The sequence below is a fragment of the Bos javanicus genome, chromosome 21 (assembly GCF_032452875.1).
Source record: "Bos javanicus breed banteng chromosome 21, ARS-OSU_banteng_1.0, whole genome shotgun sequence".
Taxonomy (NCBI): domain Eukaryota; kingdom Metazoa; phylum Chordata; class Mammalia; order Artiodactyla; family Bovidae; genus Bos; species Bos javanicus.
Genome location: NC_083888.1, coordinates 60642985 through 60663618, shown reverse-complemented (window position 1 = coordinate 60663618; position 20634 = coordinate 60642985). Strand labels below are relative to the sequence as shown.

General features: G+C 33.8%; 1 protein-coding gene across 6 annotated transcripts in view; it reads right to left on the bottom strand.

The window, feature by feature from the left end:
* The window catches only part of PAPOLA (poly(A) polymerase alpha), a 52086-nt gene that overhangs the window by 16482 nt on the left and 14970 nt on the right, over positions 1 to 20634 (bottom strand). For all 6 annotated transcript variants that reach the window (XM_061395259.1, XM_061395261.1, XM_061395263.1 and 3 more), the window contains exons 3-15: positions 20397 to 20463; positions 17805 to 17886; positions 15951 to 16060; positions 15447 to 15500; positions 12556 to 12667; positions 11812 to 11901; positions 11583 to 11721; positions 9660 to 9732; positions 8203 to 8323; positions 7170 to 7254; positions 2577 to 2630; positions 1926 to 2045; positions 696 to 805 (exon numbers count right to left, since the gene is read on the bottom strand). In XM_061395259.1, the coding sequence (XP_061251243.1) occupies positions 696 to 805; positions 1926 to 2045; positions 2577 to 2630; positions 7170 to 7254; positions 8203 to 8323; positions 9660 to 9732; positions 11583 to 11721; positions 11812 to 11901; positions 12556 to 12667; positions 15447 to 15500; positions 15951 to 16060; positions 17805 to 17886; positions 20397 to 20463 (1217 nt within the window). The remainder of the gene's footprint in view (positions 1 to 695; positions 806 to 1925; positions 2046 to 2576; positions 2631 to 7169; positions 7255 to 8202; positions 8324 to 9659; positions 9733 to 11582; positions 11722 to 11811; positions 11902 to 12555; positions 12668 to 15446; positions 15501 to 15950; positions 16061 to 17804; positions 17887 to 20396; positions 20464 to 20634) is intronic.

The window sequence follows — 20634 nt, the reverse complement described above, 5'->3', positions numbered from 1 at the left end:
AAAATAAATTTTCTAGTCCAAGTATCTCTACATGATTTGTTACTTCTGTAGAGCCTTAGCTTCTGCTAACTACTTCTAGTAGTAAGGTTTTAGTTAAACCATACTACCTTGTATCTCAGGTCAATCCAAATTGTAACTCATACTGTATTCCCTAGTCATGAACTGGAGAAGGAAACGGCAACCACTCCAGTATTCTTGCCTAGAGATTCCTCATGGGCAGAGCCTAGAGGGCTATAGGCCACGGGGCCGCAGAGTCGGACACAACTGAGCAACTAAGCACATTCATGAATTAAAACTTGAGTCTATAATTCACAGGATAAATAACCTCATTTCACCAAAGTTTAGCTCCAAAATTTTCTAAGGTTCAGGACTATTAAGGCAATCAGACACAGACTCAGTCTTTTAAGAGAATCAAATACCCAGGCTATTTCTAATTTCATAAAGTAATCACACACAACTTAAAGTGGTTCAACTGTTTAATTTTAGGTATACCACAAAAGAAAAAAATTATTTAATATATTAGACATTACTGAAACTAATACCTAATCCAAAAATATTAAGGTTATTTTGATGATCACTGTAAAATATTCCCAAGTAATTACAAATTCCCAAGTTATTACAAATTCTACTATGGTATACATGAAGATGATTCAAATATGCAAGTATATGTTTTGATTATCCAAGGAGAAATATACCTGTATCTGTGAAAGACTGAATATCATAGGTGAGATCAACACTGAGATTTTCAGAGTTTTCTGTTTTTTTAAACACTAACCCAATCACCCACATCGTGCGAAATTCTTCCCTGTAAAATAAAGAGTATTATAATAATTTATAAGGATTTCATGAAAACAGTTATCAATGTGCTTCACAACCCAATGTACATGGAAAAACTCAGAATACAAATACACAAGCAAACTAAGTTATAAACCAAATTCCATCAAAACTCAAATTCCTCCTCTACATCTGCCCTCTGTATTTCTACTGTTTTATAAAAAACTGGAGTCCTACGACAAATATCCTCTTCATTATCTATGTACTGACAGAAAGTGTTTTTAATGATCAAAAGTACCAAAGGCACTTTCAAGAAAGTTACATAAATTAATGACAGTTTAGAAAAATCTGAAACAAAACTAGTCTAGATATAAAAATTTAACTAGACCTTAATATATAATTCCTGAAACTTTTAAAACTCAACTGAAAAGGTAGCATGAAGTCTGACCACAGCATAACAAGAATAATAATGGGTGATTCAGCTACTTTTGAACATTTAATGATACATCTATTGAACGGATCGGTCTTTTTAATGATTAAAATTGCAGCAACAAAAAAAATGTATAAAAAACTCAAATGGCAACTCTTTTACATGAATGCAAAAGAAATTCATCTATAAAAACAGTAATAGCTATTCTATTACACCACCAACTTAAGTGATCTATTTACCAATATTTTTCAATCTTTAGTACTATATCTTGAAAAAAAAGCTATTAAAACTTCCCTCGCCCACCAAATAAAGTGGTTATAGGCAAAGTAGAATTTCATATGCTTAATAAAACTGCAACAATCAAACTGGAAATTGACCTATAAAAGATTCTTAAAATAAAGTGGGGCAGCTTTTAGTAACTTATGTTTTTAAATTCCCAGAATCCACCACAAAGCAAATTTTTGCAAGGTCAAATCAAAGCATTTTCTCTTTGTAAAAAAAAATAAAAAAGCAAAGATTGATGTTTGATACAGCAGCTATTCTAAAAACCACTCTACAAAAAGGGGAGAAGGTATATTGCTAAAGTGAAGAATTGGAACTCACTGGTCTGACCCTGATGTGCTCAAAAGAATAGTGACTCGAGTTATTAAAAACTGCCTATAAAACTTCCATGAGCAAAAGCTGAAAAGATGGGGAATCCAGATTTTAAAGAATTGCTTACTTGTCGGGATTTTCTTTAGGTGCTGGAAATGACTGGGGATTCACATGAGCCAGTGTAATAAACTCATTCTTCTCCAAACTTCCAACCAGGATTCGGATTTTTGATTCCACCAAGCCCACCCTGAACAAATGTCACTCATTATTAATGAAAATTATTTTTTAATTAAAAAATAAAACAAAATGCACAAAGTCAAGTAAGTTTGTATAAAGCTATAATATGAAGATAACTTGAATACACGAGGGCAGTTCAACTGTCTCAACTCCCATAGATAAAATTAAAACCTTATGTTCTAGCTCAAAAATAATGAAGTAAAAACCGCAAGAAGCAAATCAAGTCACATTTCAAACAAGGAAGGTTACAAAAGACATCCCCAGAAATATTTACAGACAAAAATCAGTAAACTAAAAGAAAGCACTTTAAATACAGTTAAGAAATAATACATGGATCTCTATAAGAAAAAAAAAAAAAGTTGTATACGGATCTCCAAATTTCTATACTTCCATTAAAACTTCCATTTAAGTAGTAAAGCTGTATTTATGAACAAAATCAAACTTGATGTTTTAAGGACTTCCATCTCCTACTGTGTTCTGGGGCTATCTGATTCGTTCTGAAGTATTTTTTTTGTTTTGTAAAGTCTAATCTTTTACTCACCATTCTAGGCGTTGTTTTTCAGTTGGTGCACTTGCTAGAAGTACAATATAATGCCTTTGAAGATAAAGACAACATGCTATTTATTTCATTTAAGTGCTTTGTGCTGGATATTAACACCATAATGTAATAAGCTTCGTGACAGTTATAGATCAATTCAGCAAGAGAGAATTGCAATTTCAGTTTGCACATAAAATCATAAACACTAAATTCCACAAGTTTAGCAACTACTGGGCAAGTTTAATTCTTCTGTAAAAGAAAGTAATTTTACGAAAAATTACCCCCAAAGCAGCTTAATTCAAAAACACTGACTAAACATCACTGATAATTTGGTTCAATGATTCTAGTGGAGTGCCTTATCTTTAAAGAGCCACCTCACTAAAATATAACCCATTAAAGCAAAATTGCTTTGATGGAAATAAAGCACCAAGGCTTTAGCCACAAAAGCAGGATCACTAAATATACACACACTACATCAATAATTTCAAAAATAGTATCCAATACATTATGCTTTTTAATTCAAATTAAAAGGTAGCAAAAAGTAAACAATACTTAAGTCATGCCTCATCATTTTTTTCAAACAACACTATGAATTTCTATAACAAAGAAGCAGACATCATTAACATGAGAGTAACAAAGTAATATGATTTCTATGTGGAATTCAATACCATTCAAATTGGAACAAAATCAAGTTTTCATTTCAGAAAACATGATCATGACCAAGTATCTATTTTCAAATGTTTTTGAAACAAACTATTTAAATCTAAAGTATAACTCAACTTCATAAGACTGAAAAAAAAAATTCAATTCAATGTACTTTTCTACAAAATCCATTAAAATGGTGACAGAAGTTAAACTTCTCACCAGAAACTTTACCTCAAAAAGCAAACTGACATCATTACTGAATCCAGATACTAGTTGGAAAAGTCAAGAGTATGACCACAATTTTAAATAAACTTGACGTAGAAACTTAAGGTTAACAGAGATAATACACATAAATATGAAAACATGCAGAGAGAAAAGTAAATATGCAGTCCAACTCCAGAGACCAATACTTTCTTTCCTTCACCAGTTTAATTTGTTCAGCAATTATTTAGAGCAAACCAAACATACGAAACACACACAGATGGCCCAAATAAATAGAAGTCAAAAGTCACATAAAAGCACTAAGAGCTCATGCATTTTACGTATACAGAAAATTCTCTTAGGGCCCTACATGCTCTTGTAAGTCAAACAAAACCCTAATAAGCTCAGTAACCTGAGTTCCAGTTTCCTGGGAGTTTGAGAATGGACAACAAACTTTATGGAGGGGGGCGGGGGTGGCAGGGAGGCAGGGGTATGGAGAAAAATTGAAAAGTATAACAACTTGTAACAGGAGAAGACAAAGTATAAAAAGCAGGCATGCACACAAAAACTCAAGAAGACAAAGTTGTCCGGGTTCACCTATTAGGACAAAACTCAGATCTCCAAATCACTCTAGCACCACACTAGTGAAAAAGACGCTCTTAATGACCATCTGAGTCTTTAACAAAAGCTTAAATGATACACAGTGTTTTCTATTTATGGCAAAATATAAATTCACTTGAACATAATCTTGTTGGCAATTAAAAGTTTAAAGTTCTAAAGCTTAGAGAGTTCAACTTTGGTTCTTACTGAAAGCCAATGGGCCAGGGCAGGGGAGGGGTCTACTCTGCACATGGTTTACAATAAAGGCATCTGTTTAAATATAGCTGAAAGTGTTAAACCACCACCAAGTATGTACGCTGAAGTTAAATGTTCTTGACTCAGCCACATTTAAGCAAATATGAAGTGGGAGATATAAAACACAGTAATAGAAATAATCTGCCATTAATAAGTTTCCTATCAGAGCACAGAGACTAAAAATAGCTCTAAACTTAGACTATATTTAATTTTGTTGCTGCCTCAAAAAATACTATCCTCTATTTCACAATGTCATGATTGTGCTTCAGGTACTAAAATGGAAAAATGCAAAAATGATTAACTTTTCCCCAGATTTAAAGATTATCAGTTTTCAATTAAAACCTAACTATAAAAACCTACCACATACTGAATTAAAACCTCTTTAAAAACACTTAATTTAGTTGTTCTTATTACCTCACAACTATTCATCCCCCCAAAAGCATTTTTTTAGGTAGGTTTCCTGGCCATTTCATCACATGAACATTTTCCCTGGGTAGGTAACAACTCCAGACATTATACCGAAAATCTAATTTATCTCTTTAGCAAAAATCCTTGCAGTTCCATCTTCAAGTAACTCAGGTTCAAGAAATTATAGAGTTCATTGCTCTTAAAGCTTTTAACACGTTCTGAGGCTAAATTATTCTATACATACAGACTCCTTGAAATGATAAATCATTAGTCTTATTCTTGAGAACATTTAGTTTTTTTCCCCTAATACCTTTCCTTCCTTGTTTCCTAAGGAAACTGAACATCTGAAGTAAGTCTTCACACTTCCTATGTCAATAGTGATTTACTTTACTGCTGGTTACTTATGTCAGCTTGAGTATCTTTAACGGTAGAACATGAAAAGTGTTTTCTTAAGACTGTAAAATTCCACAAGGCAATGTTATCCCTTTTCCACAAGCTTTCTAAGACAACTGAAAATTTCCTTCCTGGTTTTCTCCCTTCCAAGAAAGGTAGGCAGGTAGACCACAGATGACTTAGAATCCTATACATAACAAACACAACACTTTCAGGATATACTTGAATAAGCTTAACCAACTTTGACAAGAAAAAACTAAGCGGTTCAATTCAGTTGAACAGCTAATCTTTGGAGTATTTCATATAATATAGTAAAAGAAAAATTCAAACCTGGGAATACTCAGTCTAATGATAACAATTACCAATTTTTTAAGAGGAAAATTTTTGAGAAAAATTAAGACATAAGTGAATTTGGTATAGGTAAAATCAGCTGCTTGTTGTCATTTTTTCAAATCTTTTTTCCCAGGGCTCACAGCTGAAATTATCTGATATAATTTCCTCTATTGTTGCTGCATCCTCATTTCTATGTTTCAAGTTGCTTTTAATAACCTAAAATAATTTGTTCCAAGAGAATTCAGTGAAGACAATCAGTCAACAGACCACACCTTACATGTACTACTTGGCACACGTTTTGAAGGATAACCTTAAAGTTTTAAAAGAAAGATTAAACAAGTGTCAAAACACACACACACACACACACACACACACCCTTCCAAGTTCTAGTAATACAAATTTAAATAGATGACAATATCAAGATTTGTTCAGCTTCAACACTAACCTTTCTTAAAGTGAAAAAAGAGAAAGAAACCACTTAAGTACGTACTTAGAAGAACTTCATTCTACCCACTTCTCATTCCTACAAGAAAATGGGACAAAAAGAAGAATCTATCTAGCTTCATCTTGGAGTTTCAGGGATTAAGAGATGCTGATACTTCTACAAGATCAGTTTCTTTATTCTCTTTACAAGTAATCATGTGCTCTCTCATGCCAGTTTTTAAAGTATCAAAATATGTTTATTAGTTTAAATGTTCAAAGGTACTTGCTCAACAGTGGTTAAAATAAAAAACGATGCAAACTTGTCCGCCAAATGGAAAAGCACAACTTATGGGGAATAGTAAACAAGAACATTCAATGTTACGCTATTTAAAATTTTTACTGACAATGCAGTGCTCCCAGAACACAACAATTAAGCTGGCTCCATTATTGCTTTTTCATGCAAAAGATACAGAAACAAAACACAGAGACATCATGAAGGTCATCATTCTTATTTTTAATTGGGGAAATAGCATAAAGCAATCTTGCTTAGGTTATTACAAAACACAATCCAACATAAGATCAAATGGTCAGGAAAGTTTCAGGCATTAAAGAAAAAAAATTTTTTTAAGTGGGACTTTGGCAAGTTTTCAGCTCAGGGCAAATAAAAGTGCAAGTCCATTTTTTTTTTAAAGTCAGATTTATTATAACTTACAGTTTTCATCAAAACCAACACAATCAGGCTATTAACCTATACTGAAGTATTAAATCATTATATTAAAACCATTAGTAAAAAATATGACACCCACTGAGAGTCCATGAAAATATTTGTAGAAATACTTGAGGGGCTTTATGAACAGTAAGGGGAAATGGTAGGCCAATCATGTGCTGTAACGACTGCAAACATTTTGCTGACTACATATATTGACATATTATTAGCTCTGCCTGTGTTATAGAAAATCTTAAGAATAAGCTTCCAGAACTGGATGAAAATAATTACTTAGAAGAGAATATTAACTACAGATTTTAACAGTTCACTCCTTTGCCAAATTATACAGATTTAGAGTTTTGGTGATGACTAGCAAACCCTCAGAACTGATGTTGCTACAAATGCAGAAATTCGGTTACATCAGGCAGCAAAACTGTAGGGACTACACTGTACCTTGACAAAATAATAGTATGTTTTCTAAAACAGTATGCCCTTTGTAACAAGAAGAAAACTTGTATACATGTTTAAAGCAAAATTCAAACTACATTAGTCTAGCAAGAGATGTCACATATGCTACCATTAAAATCAATACTTAAGAGAGCAACATGTCCGACATGCCTTAAAATACATACTTGTACTTTTGAAAGAAGTTTGGAGCTTCAAAAAGTTTGGACCACTCTGCCTTACTCAGCAAAATTTCATCTGTGATAGCAAGACCTAAATTAAAAACATATTAAAATATTTGCATGCTTCAGTCTAAGAATCTAGAATTTTAAAGATCTTTTCAATATACCACATGCATTCATTATAATCCTAAAATCATAATTTTAACAGCAATTTTAGTCTACAGACTCTACAGCATAAAGATTCTTACATACGTCCACTCTTTTCAAAAACAAAAAAAGCTGGAGAACTTGAGATTCAGGTTTCTGGAAAATTGCCATTACTTTAAAATGCCATGCTCATAGAATGCCTCTCTCCTAAAACTGAAGCACTTGAGTTACCCAAGAAAAAAAAAATTTTTTTCCATAGACTTTCCTGCCCTTCTAAAAAAATTTCCTGTAAAAGGACAGTAACATCTTCCCATGAAGAGCCCCTTTAGACTACAACAACTTTACAAATCTGAGTTTGAAGTTGGTAGTCATACAGCTGATTCTATTTCCTTGACTTGTGTCAAATTAAATAATCCAGTTCAAGCTACTTCCCTCAAAGATCATTTACCATAGCTACTCCTTCAAATTAGCAATACTCATAGGATTCAGAAGTTTAGAGGTTATTCTAAAACAGTGGGCAGTGTGGCCAAAATCCTACTCAAAGCTTTTTCCAAGTATACAGCCTGCTAAAAGCCTCTCATGTCAATCAATGGAGAGAAACTGATACTATTTAAAATTTCACATGGCAATAGTATGGCACTAAATCATAAAAGGCCCAGCTAAGGACACAGCTTTAAATGTTAAATCTTCCAATATATAATTAAGAATAAATTGCTTAAAAGAAATTAAACTGAGTTTTTCAAGTTAATTCTCAAATATAATCTGTAATTAATAACACCAGAATCCACTTTGGTGAATGCTTTCTTCCATTTAATTGAATACCCGATTACTGGGTGAACAATGGTATGTAAATCCTTCCTGTATAAAGGAGAGCATAAGGATAAACACTTACCTTGTTTAAACTCCTCAACCATGACCATCCGTGTTGAAACGGACACATTGTACGTGGAGTTCTGTTGTGGGTATGCTGGTGTAATTATAGGCATAAGATGGTACCTATCACTGGGGTTTACCTACATACAACAACAGCCAATCAGTTTCTTCAAGTACATAGTCAACAGATACTTGGACTTTTTACCCCTTGTTAAACTGAACCAATGATTAAATTTTATTTCATTCATAGCTGGAGTTGAGAAAGAAAAACCATGTAAAGAGACTTTTTTTTTAAGGAATTCTTTACAGAAACTGTGACTTGGTCTTAACTAATGGGTTGTTTCAATCATTTGGGCATGACTACTCTGGTGACTGTACTAGAAACAGTGAGCCTGTTGAGCAAAATAAAGGTTCTAACTGGCACCTACTGATGTTTAGTTTTTCTTTTGTCAACAACAGAAATAGGGATGCACACACAATTACATTTTTGAGAAACGTCACATTACAGCATGTTCTGTGTAAAATGAATTTTAAACAAGCTGGAAACTTAAGTCTTTAATATACCCTTAACTTATCAGGAGTAGCTTATTAACACAGGGTACAACTACATTATCCATGTTGGTATCATTTTAAAAGATAACAAAACAATTTAATAACTATTAATCTTAATCCATATAACTAATGACGAAAGTGGCATTTTTTAACAGAAAAAATTGTAAATTCATATCCTTCCCAAATTAAATTGTCTTGAGGTTTGGAAAACCTGAAAGTATACAACCTGATGTCATTAACAAGGCTTAAAACTGAAAATATTTTTGATACTATAATGAAAAAATAAACAGTGTAGATAAATAGGATTTTATAAACCTAGAAAGCCTTACAAACCTAAATTTCTTTTATCCATTAATAAAGTGCATGTTGTTAACATTTAAACTGAGTTAGCAGTGAAGGTCATAACTTCCAAAAAAGCAGAATGGAGGCTCCTCTTCAGCCCAACCATGCTTTTGTAATCTGATTTCGCCAAACCAATTTTTACAATTATATCATAGTAATTGAAGTGATATTGCTTAGACGTTATCTGTCATGATTAAACATTAAGCAACAGTTTTCCTACAATAACCCAATTTTAACAGAATATTTAGATCGAACAAAAAAAAATACAGGGATTTTTAGTATCCTTTTATTATTATTTTTTTAAGCACAAATGCCCACACAACTTTGACTTACAAGGTAGTTCTATATATAAATTGTTAGTGACTTTGATATTATAAACTACGTACAATTAAATGTGGTTCCAGGGTACATAATTATGCTTCTCACACCAGAGGACAATTCTAGTTGAGATTAAAAAGAAAGTGTGATACGAACATGTCCACTCATACGTAACAGAATGGGAAGTCTCCCTCAGTTTATGCAGATGACTTCTACTTGTTATTGCACAGTGTGAATTTGTAGGGGAAAAAATAATACACTAACCCTTGGGTCCCATACAGGCAAATTAAGATTGCATTCTTCAGGCTGTTTCAATAGGACTGGATTTGGCCATTCCCTGTTTAAAAAGATTGTAGCACTTGATAAGACTATTGGATATTACCATCTACACATATTTTGCTAAACATACAGCATTTGTGAATGTGATTCTTCTTCATTCATTTTGCATTCTTGGTATATATAACTTTTTACTCCTCTGTCGACGTTAAGACTACTTGGATTAATTTTTTTCTATGAAATTAACTCCAACCACCTGGTAGCTTTCTCAGACTTAAGTCAAACATCTTCTCTACCTCTCAAAGAACGGATAAAGCACTATTCAAATTAAAAAGTACCACCCCAAGACAATCTGATGTGTTCATCTCAAAGTTGAACAGGATAGAATCTCCCATGAAAAGACAAAAATCCTATCTTTATGCTAGCTCCAAAGACAACCCAGGATGAAAAGCTAATTCGTTATAGGCAAAGGAGTATGAATAATTATAATCTCTATCTCATGACTTAAAGTTTATTAACATGAATATGAGTAATGATGTGAACACACTGTTTTAAAGATGTGTCCTGTTGAGTTAGCTACTTCAGTCTTTATATAAGAGAAAACAAAAAAACTGGAAAACATTTGGCACCTTTAGTATCAAGATTGTTGTTGTTGTTCATTCACTAAGTGGTGCCTGACTCTGCAAACCCATGGACTACACCACACAGTATCAAGACTAGCTTCTTAAAAATATTATTTGCTATGTACGTGCAGCATTAAGAGAAATTCTGACATTTTTCTCACCAATTTTGGTTATATATAATTAAATGCTATCAAATCCATAAATTACAGGGTGTGTTCTGAAAAGTGTGACAAAGCTCTAATTATAAATTATCTCTGAATAATTCTAATTTTTATAAAACTTACTAAAACACCATTTTAGAGGGAGAAGGTAGAGAGGTTGACACAAATAGGGAAGACAAAGCTTTCAGATCAATTTGATTAAAAACCAAGAACTCTAACCTGTTGGGTCAAAGCAACTAATATGAAATAGCAATCTTTTATCTTACCTAAATAATGGCTGACAAATGTGACCAAGCTTAAATGAGGAAGAGCTTTAAAAAAACCTTTCCTGGGTTAATAATTTCAAAGGGATAATCAACTGCTTTTCAAGCACTTATAGTTACCCTTAAAAGCCATATAAACATTTATATCTTTAATATTCTACCAAAGATAAATGGGCAGCTAAAAGCAAAACAAACAACCATGAGAAACTAACGGTCTACAGATTTAGAAGAATTCAAAGAGTAAATGTGGAGATGGCAATGGCACCCCACTCCAGTACTCTTGCCCGGAAAATCCCATGGGAGGAGGAGCCTGGTAGGCTGCAGTCCATGGGGTCGCGAAGAGTCGGACACGACTGAGCGACTTCACTTTCACTTTTCACTTTCATGCACTGGAGAAGGAAATGGCAACCCACTCCAGTGTTCTTGCCTGGAGAATCCCAGGGACGGGGAGCCTGGTGGGCTGCCGTCTATGGGGTCACACAGAGTCGGACACGACTGAAGTGACTTCACAACAAACAACAAAGAGTAAACGAGGTGGGAAGTTTTATCCAAAGTAACTAATATCCCAACCTATCAACTCACTGGATTTTAGCAAACATTACAGCTAAAATTCAGAGTTTATTTGGAGAGTAGGTTTACGCATGAGGTACAAACAGGACCTGCCTTACTACCCTGGGAAAGCTGGCAAAAGGAACAGAATTAGGCTTGTCACTTTATATGCAACACGATCTCCCCAAGGCTATCTACACTGCTACATCGTGAACTTAAATTTGAATCTGAGACCAGCTGCAGAAATGTCATAGAAATAAGACTAAACTTCAGTGTCTACAATCAATTTTATTTTAATATAATCTAAACACATACCATTTAGAAAATACCAAGAAAAATTTATGTACAAGAGTTGATGCTATTGCATTTGGATAAAGCTGGCAAGTTCTTGCTACTAGCATAGCCCAGGAAACACCACCGAGGAAACCTAATATATTGGAATAGATGTTGTGGCCTGTTGATAGGGAAAAGCAAAAAGGAAAAGTTAGTGTTGAACCAAAGCTTAAACATGTTTAATAAGCTAGCCAACAAATTCTGAACTCACGTTTGGCCCACAGTTTGATAGCTCTCAGGGTTAACCTGAAGTTGTCAATGTTTGGTACTAGATGTAAAATTTCATCGGTTACCCTGCAACCTGATTAATAGGAGTAAAAAGAAAAAAAAAAATCATATCATCAAAGGTTTAATGAGAGTATTTCTTTTAAATTTTCTGAGACTAATGTCAAATTAAATAAAAATCTGCTTCTAAAATCAGTAATGTTAATAAAGAGGCACTACAAGCACTACCCTAAACCAAAGAATCTGAACTGTACTCTGCTTCATCGCAAACTTTCAACCCAGAATTAACATGTCTTCCAGTTCAGACACACTGAGTAGAGCATGATCCACTTAAGTTTCTCAGAACTGTTCTTTAAGAGCACTGTTAACAAGCAATGTTAAAATAAGTGTTCAAATGCAGCAATAGATGAAAATGTTATGAAGGTTATTGGGATCAAAACTTAAAACAGTTACACAGTGAGACCTAAACCTCTAGCAACAGAGTACAAATGTCAGACAGTATTTAAAAGTTCCAGAGAGCAAAGAAATAATAATGCAAGACATCGATGAGCACAACAAATTACTAGATATCTCACTGCAGTCTAACTATTAAGTAAAAAGCTCGTTTTATATGACTCACTACAGATAATCAATAGGGCTATTAAAAGCTTCATTACAAAACCTGAGTTGAAAGCCATTTCATATTTGACCAAAACTGCTATTATGTAAAAGGAAGTAGGCTTTTACATACCGTTAAGACTTCTTATACATCTTATATCTAAATTTTTAAGCAGACTGTCATCTCTTAAGTCCAAGTCTTCTGGAATAGTCTGCAGTGCTAATCTTGCAAACAAAATATCAATCTAAAACAAAAACAAAGTTTAAGGATAAATGGAAAGAGGCAGGTAGCAGCACTCTTAGACTCTGTTAATGATGGCAAAATTGGTCAGGTTATGAGCTTTCAGAGGAATATATTGTGGATGAATCTTCTCAAAACTCAATAATCGATAAATGACCTACATATTCTTAAGGACACAAAAGAAATGTGGTATTTTCATCCAGTTAGTCATTTGACAGGAAAAATGTCACTATGCAATGTTTTGTGACAAGAACTTGGACCATCTTGTTTTGCCAAAATGATGTATGATGATACTCTTTAATATTTTTTATTGTTTGTGTGTCAATGTTTGAGTTGAGGTTTACTATGTTAAAATTCTTGTGAACACTTCAAATAAAGTTTTTTTTCTTATTAAAAAATAAATAAATAAATAAAAGACTTTCTCATGAAAAAAAAAAAAACAAAAACAAAGTTTAACATTCCATATCTGTCAAACTGTTTTTTGAACTTTTAATTTTATACAGGAATATAGTTGATTAACAATGTTGTATTAGTTTCAGCTGTACAGCAAAGTATTCAGTTATACATATGCATGTACTACTCTTTTCCAAACCAGTTTAAAGACATTTCTTTTAAAAAGAAAACACTTAATACTCCTTAAAACCAGAATCTTTTCATCAGCTGTTAACATGATAATTCCAAAAGTTCAAACAAAATTCTTACCATAGGTATTTTAACCAGATCTTAAAACATGGTAATACTAAACTGAACTTTTATAAATAGTTACTTGCCATTTTAATCATACTTACTAAGTTAAATTCACTGTCCTTGCTAAATGCATACATACTGGATTACTTAGATAACTGGTTTAAGTTTCCATCCATTAATACATGAACTGTGTATTGATTATATGCTGAAAGGTTCCCAAATATAAGGCTAATATGATTAACTGTGGCCCAAATAAACATGTCAGGAAGCTTCTTGTATTTATGAACTTATGTATTTATAATATTAGTCTATTTCTCCAACTTAGTTTTGACTAACAGAAACAAAAACTGGCTAATTTTGAGGTCTATTCATAGAATGCTACTGACAAAATTGGTTTTTTTCTCCTTTTTTCAAGGAAAGATGGAAGCAAAAGAAAATTTGGCAAAGATTTGGTAATTATTCCTGAGGGCATGATTTCATGGTTCCAAACTCTGCTGCTAGAGAAACAAGTCTTTTTATAAGACTACTTTAAAAAGGTATACTTTAAGAGCTCACTGTGAAAAATCATTTAAAAATGCACCTACCTATAAGATCAGGAAAAAAACTACACAAATCAAGTTTTTGGTATAGTCTAAATTTTCCAATGATACAGATATCAAAATATAGTATCTCCCCCAATTTAGACAGAAATAATAAAGACTACAGACTTCCCTGGTGACTCAAGCGGTAAAGTGTCTGCCTACAATGGGGGAGACCCAGATTCAATCCCTGTAAGATTCTCTGGAAAAGGAAATGGCAATCCACTTCAGTACTCTTGCTTGGAAAATCCCATGGACGGATGAGCGTGGTAGGCTACAGTCCATGGGGTCGCAAAGAGTAGGACACGACTGAGCGACTTCACTTTCACTTTCAATAAAGACTACAGGCTCAGAGGAGGGAAAAATGTAAACTCAAAAAGCAACTCACTGGTAACAAACACATGAAATATTTCAACTAACCATTTGACTTTTGTCTCCATTCTGAAAAATTTACACAATGAGGCGGGTCTCCACCAAAAAAAAAAATCTTGGGAAAACAAGGAATCACCTATGTTACAGGTTGTTTTTTATATTTAATAAACTGACAGTAAGTATGGCTCAGTTGGTAAAGAATCCGCCTGCAACGCAGGAGACCTGGGTTTGACTCCTGGGTCGGGAAGATCCCCTGGAGAAGGGGAAGGCTACCCACTCCAGTATTCTGGCCTGGAGAATTCCATGGACTGTATAGTCCATTGGGTTGCAAAGAGTCGGACACGACTGAGCGACTTTCACTTGAGTAAATCAAAACTGCCTGAACTTGATAATCCTTTACCAAATTTAACATTTTATGTCAACTTATTAGTCATATATATTAGGCACCGTATGCAGCAATTACAGAAACCACTTTTTCAAAAATGAAGTATTATCTTTCCAGTTTGTAAAACTTTAAAACCACAGTTACTGTCAGTGATGCTCCAGCACCATCATGTGTGCGGAAGTAACGTGACAAATACTGAAGTTGCTGCACTGTCAGCTTTGCTGCAGCTGCTTTCACAACACACGCTGAAAACAGCAAAGAAAACGGCACACCACCTCAAGAACCTAAGCTCAGGTATCCTTCTCTATCAGAAAACATTTCAGCACACATAACACCAGGTCACAATTTTCTCTCAACTTCTTACATATTTCACTTAAATGAAAGTCAAGGAAAAGTTCTATTTGCAAAAACACACTGTTATATTGCTTTCAGTTCAGTTCAGTAGCTCAGTCATGGCTCTGTGACCCATGGACTGCCTTAGTGAGATTAAAAGTACATAGAATCTGCATATGGAAAACCTATCAAGGAAACTGTTCTGCAGCAGCATTTCAAAGTCAGTACATTTTTGTCTGTATTTTAACTTCTAGTTTCACAAGTCTCTTTTTTTAAAAAAGACTAAAAAGAACAGGTTACCATTTCCATTAAAAAAATTCTTATTAATATCACACCATCTCACCAATTACAAAACTCTGAAATAAATCAAGTTTTTAACCTGTATCTATCAAAATTACAATAGTAAGAACTGTCTATTTGAACCTTACCTCTATCCCATCAAAACACAGTTTAATAACTGGTACAAATGCCTCTTCAACAGCCTGTGAGAAAATTAAGTAAGTTTAGTGTCTCTGAAACTATACATTAGAATTATACTAGTTTTAGTACACTTAAATAAATGCAATACTTAAAACTGTTTAAATATAATTTACCATAATGACTGACACAAACTAGGTTCTCAATAAATACTTTAAGACACTAGAATCCTAAATCAGACAAGCCTTGGTTCAAACCCTTGATCTCTGCTACTATGATATATGATGGTGGCCAAGTTGCTTAGCCTCATTTCCTACTCTGTACATGAGATTACAGATTTATAATTTTTAGACTGCTGTAAAGAATAAAATACAAGCATGTATTATCTTAAGCTTAAAAAGGTCTGGCAAATTACAAGAGTTCAATAAAGTTGATGGCTACACCATAAAAAACTCACGCAACTGACTAAACTGACTTTTTTAACTCCTCCCCTTTCACCCAGAACATTTACGTACTCTTAAATCTTTTACTTCTTCCTGTAATTTCAACTTATCATAGAATGAGGTGAAAAAATCACTTCGATCAACATGTCTTGGTGCAACACACAATGCATCAATATCAGCACCTAGAAAAAAAATTAAGCCCCAACTACTAATTAGTATTACAAGAAAATTATTTTGCACCTTATCATGGCAGTATTTGACAGTAATGAGCCTCTAAACTGCACCCCTTTCCTTAAAAAAACAAAAAGAAAAGCTACCAGTCAGTATAATAAAAACATGACCTTAATTGATGGGATATATTTTTTCCTAAAGCAACTTCTATTTGCAGTGGCCCAGGTCAACTGGGAGTCAAAGAAACCTGACTCAGATGGGAACTTTTATGGTAAGAGAAGGAATTAGTCAAGAATACATCCAATATCTTGTTGTCACTAGTCACAGCCATGTTCATCAGGGAAACAAAAAGCATACAGTTCCTGTCTGTACATTATGACTGCTGCTTCCAGGCTCCTACCTGCACCTAAACGGGACCTATACACTACAAGAAGCACCATCGGCAAGAATCCAAAAAGGCAGACCATGGTAAGATGGTTGCTATTAATTTAGGACTTGATAGAAGGCCAGCACTGAGTACATAAGGAAGCACAAAAAAAGATGATCAAAACCAGTAACTGGGGTCATAAACAGAGGAGATCAATATGAAATCAGGTCAACATGGTCATTTTCCTAAAAGACTCAATACCTGAGGCACTAACTCTGAAGGCAGGACATCTGGCGTATTCATGAAGGGAGAAAAGAACGTAAAATTCACAGGACACATCCAAAGCAAATGCACTGCTTCCAGCACAGAGTAGCAGGAGATGGGGAGAAGGAATAATGCCACAATACAGAGAATACTAGACTGGCAGATAACTTTTTCCAAAAGTCTTTAGTGAATTTGTTACCATACTGTTTCTATTTTATGCTTTGGTCTTTTTGGCCAGGATGCAGGTGAGATCTTAGCTCCCGCATCCCCTGCACTGGAAAGCCAAGTCTTAGACACTGGACCACCAGGGACTGTCCCCTGCCAGATAGTTTTAACAGAGGGTAGTGGTTAATGGTTGAAAACTACAGCCTCAGACTGCCAGAGTTAGAATCCTAGCTCTGCCAGGAGATGGCTGGAACCAACTGTTCAAGTTGTATTGTCTCTTTAAGTCTCAGACTCCTATCTGTTACATAAGAATATTGAAGAATAAATAAGATCATTAAGACCAAAAGCTTACTAACTACGCTCAGTTTAAAAAAAAAAAAAAAAAGACCTCAATAATATTCTCCCCAACAGGGGGGAAAACCTACAAATGTGACTAAGAAAATATTATTAGTGATTGATACTGACTAAAGATAATTTTTTTGGTTTTTTCCTTAAGTATATTCCATGACTTTGTAATAAAAAGGACAAGGAAAGACACGGATTTTCCCCCCCAAACTTTAATTCATTTTTGTTCTGATTTCCAAACTGATATTCTTCAGGTACATCAAATGATATACAGAGCAGCACTGCCCCAAATCACTTCCCAGTGGCAAAACCTGTACTTTATGTGCACTTTCTAATATGATAGCCACTAACCACATGTGGTTATTCAACAATGAAAATATGGCTAATTCTACTAAGAAACAGAAATTTATTTTACTCAATACTACATTGAAGAGTACAGGTATAGAAGGCATCACTTTATATCATTCTTCTTATCAAATTTAGGCTTCCTGAAGTACTTCCATACAAACCTAAGTTGTATAATACACCATAAATAACTGAGATGGATGTGCTGTTACAATTTTTTTTTTAATTTTAAAAGTATTCTTTCTCAAGATAATTAAAACAGTATTTACCTTTTGTATGTACTCCTAATCTATAAGATCCAAATGTAAAAATTTTCCCACCAACATTTTCAATTACAGATTGTGGAAGATTCTGTTGAAGCAAACAAAAAATTAGTTATTTTGCCAGTGGAGCACAAAGGTAACTATTTCAAGTAACACTGTACATTAGACAAAAAAAAAAAAAAAAAACACTTTCCATGCAAATTTATACACAAGGTAAATGAACTATAAGCTCTATAAAATACCAGGCCTTCACAGATCAACCTAACTTGAAATTTAAGCAATTTTCAACTTTTAATCAGTGCTAATATTTTGCCACATTTTTGGAAACTGAATTATAACTTATATAACTTCTTTATAGAAGATGGTGGTCGAGGAGATCATGTGATTCCACAGAAGCAATGTTAGAATCACATATTTTAATCATGACAAGGTGTGCATTAAATCATGAATGTGAGAATATAACAGTACATTAGACTATAAAATTTTACTGTATCAAGAGTGACTTTAAAGTCAATAATGCTACTCTTAATAGTTCAGTAGGATGATTTAATAGTTTAGTGGGATGATTCTGAGAAAAACGAAACTTACTGATTTTCATTTTCCTGACCCTGGCACTACCACACTATGGAGAATACTTAACTGCCCTTGGGGATAAAGATAATGTCTCAACATACACACACACAAAATCTTCATGTGTGCTAGGTCATTGTTTCTCTTTACTTTCTAATTCCTCAGTTCAGTTCAGTCACTCAAGTGAAGTCTTATTCAGTAGCAGAACATAAAAAAGACAACTCTTCCCCACCACCCTTTCAAAAGCAAAGTAACCAAATTGTTACTTCATACTCCAAAAATCCTAAACACAAATTGTAACAGGCTCAGGGACTCTCTTGTTTCTTAATTAATACAACATCACAGAAAAACAATTGAAAACCTTTTTTTTTAAGTGTCAGAATACAGGATGGCAAATAAATCAAACTAAGTGAAAATTCAAATTTTATATAAATTTTCCCCAAAATATTTATAAATTAATTGTAAGTAATACATTAAAAATTCTCTACTGATTTAACTGGAGATATTTTTGGTTGTCACAATTTGGGGAGACCGGACAGAAGCAGTGCATTCAGTTGGAAGAGTGCTACTTTTAACATCTTCCAGCATAATCCCCAGAAAAGAACTATATAAGGAATTCCCTGGTCATCCAGTGGTATAGACTCTGCAAGGGCACAGGTTCAATCCTGGGTTGGGAACTAAGATCCAAAGAGAGAACTATGTGGTTCAACTGTATCAACAGTGTCAATATGAAGAAATTCTGCATCAAGTCTTAAAACCAACAAAAGAAATGGCCCCTAGGAAAAGAGACATGAAAGATCAAACCTGTAAAGCCTAACCTCTCAAGTCCCATTCTCTAACCAATTTACTACTGACAGCCTACAGAGAAAAGGACACAAGTGTGACTAGGAATGAGCATTATTTCACCAAGTGAAAGTCACTCAGTCATGTCCAACTCTTTGTGACCTCACAGACTATATACAGTCCATGGAATTTTCCAGGCCAGAATACTGGAGTAGGTAGTCTTTCCCTTCTCCAGAGAATCTTCTCAAGCCAGGGACTGAACCCAGGTCTCCCACATTGCAGGCGGATTCTTCACCAGCAGAGCCACCAGGCAAGCCCATGAAATTAATTTCATTAATCCAAATAATTTTTCTTACCCTCAGGAAAATGAGGAAGAAGAATTATATCAAGAATTATCAGTTAATGAAACTAACAAGGTACTCAAATTACTGAAACAAAACTATCAATGAGTTGGAACTCTTGTTTCACATTAAATAAATCTTAAGTTTTGGCCTTGTCTACGGTTTTCAACTTAAAGGTCTAATAAAAACCCATTAAAGCAAAGCTGTGTTTTCTACACAATGACGAATCACAAAGTTCAATAAATGAGTAAAAATACTTAAACCTGCACATCCTTTGCTTTAGCTCAAAAGGAAGTTCTTTTCAAAATACATTTTTACCAAAACTCTATCAATGACAAATAGTACACACAGAATCCTCAATTTTGAATAATCCAGCTGCTAAAGTTTTAGTCAAGTTCTTGAAATATATATACATTTCCTTTACCAGAAGTCTAGTCATTGATTCAACAGTTGTATTATTTATTATGAAATATTAGAAACTCAAGGAATGTTATTATAAAAAACTAAACTAAATATTCAGTTTGAGTTTAGTAACTGAAGGCCTAAAAATGCTTACTGTTGCAGAATTCCTTAAAAGGTAACAAGAGTCTTGAATATTTAATATACATATTTAATACATTTTTTTAAAGCACCTTTTGGGGGAAATAATATTTCTGACATGTGTAAGTAATCACAGAATTTCAGCTTTGAAGTGTTCAACCAAAATGTATTTATGAAATCACTGAATTTAATCCAGTTTTTCCTGTTTTCAAAATAGCTAGACACCAACTATAAATTCTACTGTCAACAGTCTAAAACAAAAGATTCTAAACATTCAAGACTCTAAATTCACTCAGTAAGAATAGATAAGATAACTGCCATGTTCAGCTGATAAATTTCTTCCCATACAATTAAGTCACCTTACCTTGCTTTCACTGATTTCTCGTATCCACTCTTTTACCAGGTTATTTAATTTTCCCAAAATTAAAATCCTGTTGATAGAGGATATCAGTCAAGTATCAAGTTGTTTGTTATTCCAGATCACTTTTAATATGTGGCTTCCTAAATTTTGACCAGTTTTTAAGTTATCAGAAAGAAAGTTTACATGTAGCTACATGTAGGCACTGTTACACTGGACAAGACAATCTTTCGGCTAAGCAAGG